Source organism: Squalius cephalus, assembly GCF_949319135.1.
Source record: "Squalius cephalus genome assembly, chromosome: 3".
NCBI lineage: Eukaryota > Metazoa > Chordata > Actinopteri > Cypriniformes > Leuciscidae > Squalius > Squalius cephalus.
Window position 1 is genome coordinate 21,615,213 of NC_137124.1, and position 6,280 is coordinate 21,621,492.

Consider the following 6,280-nt stretch of genomic DNA (forward strand, 5'->3'; position numbering starts at 1 on the left):
GATGAGCAGAAGAAAAAAAACATTAAAATTCTTACCGATCTAAAACATTTGAATGGTAGTGTATGTATACGTGAGTGAATGAAACTCACCTGAATGACCGCTGAACATAAGAGCACAATCTTATGATCAATGAAAGATATATGCTGAGACATGTAGATCAAAATCCATCCATGCTGTATTAACATTTTATTTTATTTTATTTTACAAAATGTTAATACGGAGTCTGCTGTGAGTTAGAAAAAAAAAAAAAATCCTAGAACGGCAGTTTTACTCAAACAAAATAAAGAAACATGGATGACATGTCCTGGCATGAATCCAAATGTTTCATTGTGGTTAATAACTATTGGATTGGACCTAGAGGTGTATCTGAAGGTCCAGAATGGATCTCTTTCTAGTGATCCATGATTCCCGACGTGTGTCACACTTTAATACTTACTCCTTACTTCCTGTTTCCCTTCACATTCCCTACCGCCCTCACTCCCTCAGTGCGTGAGTAAACAGTAAGCTCAGGTTTGCTCTGTGTGAAATGTGTCCAAGGTAAGCATGATGGTGCCCCATGTGTTGCAATCACACCCACACTGCATGCGCTTTCTCTTACAAACACTGTCTCAAATCCAGCCTGTCTGGGTGCTTCTCAATACTGACATTGATCGAACTGCGCCATCACGAAGGACATATCTATTCTCTGAAAGCACAGTGAGGAGAGGTAACGCTTGCATCCTATGAAGACGTTTGCTGAAACACATGATACACACACTCATTCTCCTCCTATGATTTCAATCCAAACTTTTCTGTAACTTCGTTTAGAATATAAATATAAATATATATATATATATATATATATATATATATATATATATATATATATATATATATATAAAAAACCACATATAAGCAAGTATTCAGCGTACATACACATATACTTTGTGTTGCTATGATGCCTGTGTCCTTGCGTCTGATCCTTGAATCCTTCCCTTGTATCTTGAGATGGAGGATATTAGACGCGATGTGAAGAAAAGGACACTAGGAAGCACAATTAAAGAAATGAGAAGCACCCTTGGTCTCTGAGCCACCACATACTGACAGAACTAATATTAGTGTTGCACATACAGTTGAAGTACACCTCTGTTCAAAAGTTTGGTCTCTGTAAGATTTTTTTTTTTATGTTTTTGAAAGAAACTGTTTATGCTCACCAAGGCTGCATTTATTTGATCGAAAATACAGTAAACAATAATATTGTCAAATATTATTACGTTCTTCAATAACTGTAATGGGAAAGCTGAATTTTCAGCATCATTACTCCAGTCTTCAGTTTCACATGATCCTTCAGAAATCATTCTAATATGCTGATTTGGTGTTCAAGAAACATTTATTATTATTATCAGCGTTGTAAACAGTTGTGCTGCTTAATCATTCTGTTAAAACCGTGATACTTTTTTCAAGATTTTTGATGAATAGAAAGTTCAAAAGAACATAGTTTGAAACAGAAATCTTTTTACAATATTTTTTTTTTTACTATGTTAACGTCTTTACTGTCACTTTTAAACAATGTATTGTGCCATTACTGAATGAAAGTATATATATATTTATCTTAAAAACAAACAAACAAACAATAAAAAATCTTACTGACCCCAAACTATTTCAACAGGTGCACTTATCCATGTTTTTCATCCTGTAATATATAACTTATTGGACATTGAACATTTCCACGGGTTATCTATCTATACGTTTTTAAAGAGTTACTCATTTCAAATGAACATTAAACTTCTCAACTCACAATGTCCAGTACAGTTGTATATGATCAAAATGAACAAAAATGGGTTCATCCACTTTGAAGATGGAGCTCTGAAATGCATGCAGGTTTGTTGTAGATCACTCAGACGTATAATGAATTATTTTAAACATAATTTAAGGTAACTTTAGGTAATTCTACAGTGGTAGACTTTTTTCTTCTTGTCAATGCAGGATGCAATCTAATAATGGTTCTTTCACTTCATTGCAGCTCCAGTCATAAAAGACATCAAGAAATGAGAGAGACGTAATGGGTTTGAGAAACTGTCACTATCCTTTTTCTGTCTCCTGAAACTGATCCCTATGACATGTCCGTGATCAAATGACAGAGCAAAGAAATATTTCAATGGTTTTCTTGTTTTGCTTGTGCTCCCCATTTCTCACTAACATCCCATGGTTTGTGCTTAGGTGTGGTTTTCCTTTCTTTATTGCTTGAGTTCATTTTATTTCACTTCATTTTACTGTATTTAATGCATCTCTGCTGTAGGGTCTAGTATTTTCTCTTCCACACTCTGATGGTATATAACGTGCTAAATAAAACTGAGTTTTCTTGAAGCTTATTGTTATCGTCTGGTTTTCTTTTGAACACATTCTTAATATAATTATATTAGGCTACTCATTTGCATTTTTGCTAATTTTCCCGAACACACAGGAAATTTCATTTTTCATTTTTCTTTGAACTATGACATAAATGTGTCAATTAGCAGACATCATCAATTAGCTACCTGAGAAACCAGTCACCCTGGGAGCGGAAGACAGGTGTCTACCGGAAGTTTCCATACATCACGATGACGCACTCTCCTGTCTATGAGTGATGGCCCAGCTATCAAATGCATTCTTCATGCACATGGTCAGTATGTCCCACAGTCCATCTGGAAGCGTCAACTCAGTCAAGTGGTATTATCCTGAGAGCAGATAGATACCATGGCTGGCCTGCATGGCTTTGTTCTGGAATTTTCTCCAGTGGCAATTTGAGAGGATGAAATGTTTGAAATGAGTCCCAGACATGCCATGATGGCTGAGGTGTCAAAATGACTGGATGGCCTGTTCCCTATTGAAGTTAAGCAGCTGTGTCTCTGTCCTTGTGCACACACTACATAGGTATTTCTTTCATTATTTACAACTGCTTTTATTACTGGACAAATTATTACAAACCGTATTTGCATGTTAAAACAATATTATTTGTTATTATTTTTACATTTAATGAAACGTTACATGTCCCGCTGACAGAAATATGTTCTACGAACGTTTTGCTAACGTTCACATTGTTTAAGTTTAAATGGATTAAAAAAAAAAAAAATTTAATTGGTTATGTGACCATTCCATTTTATAATCTTCAAATATTATGGACATTTTATTGTAACGAGTAGGCCTAACATAACAAAAAGAAAAAAAAATGTAAGACGAACGTCTTGAAATGCCTCCTTGTTTATTTATTTATTAGTTTGTTCGTTTTTGTTTTGTCAGTTTCCACAAATCCCTTCACTCATTTGGGATGTTCTCTTTTATTCTGGACGGCAAGGGCAGTGACTGTAACATCGAGCGTATTTTGCAGTATTAAAGGAGACATATCATGCTTTTAAATCGTTCCTTTTTACATATAAATCATACATTTGTAGTCTATATAAAGCGGAACTGCAATGCTTGGGTCTGAATTCCTCATTATTATAGCTCCACAGGCCCCTTTTCTACCCCTTTTCTGATGTGCGTCTGAGAGCAACTCGTTTTGGTGTGGTCTCTTTAAATACAATTGAGACACTTCATACCCCGCCCCCTCTCCAGGATGCAGAGGTGACACTCGGTTCAACTCCACCCCGTTCGGCCATTTTTGTAGTTTGATAGCAGAGATACGATTATCTAGTGGCACAGAAACTTTTTATTCACACGTTATTAACAAAATGTCAACAACGGAAGACTTGTCCAGCCAGCCTTACATGTTCGAGCCAGAGTCGGAGCCGGAGCTGGAGCGAGATGAAAATGAAGACGACGAACCTGCAGAACAACGTCTTCATATGGATGTATCGCAATGGTGTGTTACTGTATTTACACATGAAATTTTGGTCTTCCGACCTTTTACCACCGTGTCGATTTATTTTGATTAATATGTGCGAGGGAGATAGAGCAAGACAGCGTCTAGTTTGGAGACGGTGTCTTGTTTACATTTTCGCCATGGCTCCGAAGAGAGAGAGAGTGCGTGCGCGCGACCGGGTCTCTCTCTCTCTCTCTGCTCGTTCTTTCAGTTAAACATGCGCCCTGTCACAAGCGCGGCAGTTGATCTACATTAGACCGTGTAATGAAGCGTGTGGGTTACTACATCCAACAACCGAACATTTTAACTTACCCTCTCGTAACTTCTGCATCTTTTAGCTTGGACTACAAAATTGCAGCGAGAAATAAAAATGGCGGATTGCTCGAAGTGTTGGGCTGGAAGTCAATGTCCTTATCTGGCAGTTCCGCTGCAAATACTGTGACGTAATAGTTCACAAAACGTCATAGATAACAGAAAAATCGGAACAGGTTGAAAAATAAGGCCAAAACAGATTATAAAGATATCAACGAAGCACCTGAAGAGAATAATTTCAACTTTTCTGTACTTCTAAACACTCCAAATATACAACAAAATGTATTTAAGGGCTAAAAAAGTGGATTTAGCATGATATGTCCCCTTTAAACACGTAGCCTATTTATACCGATTTCATCAGGCTCCGAAAATTCTTCAAAAATAACATTAATAATGGCCTTCTCAGCTGCCATAGTTGCAACTCTTGCATCATCGGAACAGGGTGTTACCAGAGCCCGTCTACGGGCCTTATTAGACATTCTCTGGTGTTACGCACCACTGTTTCCGTTTAAAATGTCGGGGCTGAACGCAGCCCATAAGATAATTTGTGTTCTCGTTTTTGTCTTCAAAACGAACATTTTTGTTCTGTAGTCACACCTTTTTCAGTAAGGGGCAATATTTGCCCCCTTAAATCTATTTTCCCAGTGCGCTTTTTACCTTTACAAATTCCTTTATAATATAAATAATGCTTTAAATAAAAAAACAAGTACTAAAAACTCAGTGAGTGTTTTAGCGCAATTTTCTCACCTCATGGGATCACAACACTAAGAGATAGTAAATAGGCTTGTTTGAGATGCGCCTCGCCTCGCCTGAAATGTATGCGAGAGTAGGCGGCTGCAGTGAGAGGAGGAGTGAAAAAAGCGCAGGCAAGCCGGACAGTTCTCTCTTCTCGTAGTGGATCTGAGACCTGCGAGATCAGAGATGGATATCGCGGGATTCACGGGATTCACGCTCGTGCACAGTGTTGCTAATAAACTGGATGTAATTCGAAAGTTCTGTTGCTTTTATATGAAAATAAATAAAATGAACAAGACACCCAAAGTACTTGTTATTTAATTCCATTCCAAATACATGTTTATCAATAATTTTTTCTTTAATACAGACATATGTGTTTTTTTTGTGTGTGTGTGTTTTTTTTTCATAAAAATCAAATTGCATAACCCAAAGAGATTGCACTGTCAGATAGTTTGGGAATATTCACACATAACATATACACATAAAACATGATATTAGAGTTTTAAAATCAAACATTTTAAAAGAGAACAATACATCACAGTTGTTTAAACCAATGAACATTAAGCTGTGTCGTCAGCAAGTCGTTTCCCATCATGCATTTGATCAGCGCAGTCGGTGGCGCTCGACTGCAGAATCCGACAGGTGCGCCTTGCGCTCGCGAGAGATTTTTGACATACGTCAGCATGACATCAGAGCAAGGCGGAGCGCAGTCGGACACATTTCTAACCGGCATGCATCTCGCGCTGATCACCGGTGATCGATTCTGCGCAGATTTTGCTCATCTCAAACAAGCCTAATCTTTTCCTGGATTTTTTTTTGTGCGTTCCCGAGATTAGACCTTCCTTAAAGGGACACTCCACCCATTTGCATTAAGCTTTGCATTGTTAGAAACCCAGTCATACTATTGAATGGTCGTGCAACACTCTCTCATTTTCCCCTGAGACGGGAGAAATCCGTTATTTACCTTTTACACTTCCTCCTACAATGACGCAAAAATCGTCATTTTGCGTCATTGTAGGAGGAAGTGTAAGAGGGGGGGATTTCTGTTGAGACTACAAGCACTAGTTCCTCATCTTTCCCAGGGGGCGGGACCCGCTCACGCTACAGACCTATTACAGATCAGTGGGTGGGACTTTACTCTCTGAAACTGAAAGCAATATCCTCCATCTTGTTTGAAGCTAAGCTAACAGGCGCTGTGGAGACAGATGTAAAGTTATGACAATAGTGGAGGAGAGTGCTCAATATGATATAGAAGAAGAGGATTTCGGAAGTCTGATGCTTGAATCAGGTGTTTGTGGCTACCTTTACAAGCCGCATTATAGCGAAGAGCAGCCGAGGCAGAAGACCTGCCTGCCGCGGACGAGGAGCCCGGACTGGCTCGAGTTAGGGCGGACTGGTGGCGCCGGTGATCTC

The 6,280-nt window shown here is 38.5% G+C and overlaps 1 protein-coding gene across 3 annotated transcripts in view; it reads left to right on the forward strand.

The window, feature by feature from the left end:
* Positions 1 to 2,346, forward strand: part of mybpc3 (myosin binding protein C3) — a 42,602-nt gene extending 40,256 nt beyond the window's left edge. For all 3 annotated transcript variants that reach the window (XM_079866894.1, XM_079866895.1, XM_079866893.1), the window contains one exon: positions 2,003 to 2,346. In XM_079866894.1, coding sequence (XP_079723020.1) covers positions 2,003 to 2,031 — 29 coding nt within the window. In that variant the 3' untranslated portion in view covers positions 2,032 to 2,346. The remainder of the gene's footprint in view (positions 1 to 2,002) is intronic.
* The last annotated feature ends 3,934 nt before the right edge of the window (positions 2,347 to 6,280 follow it).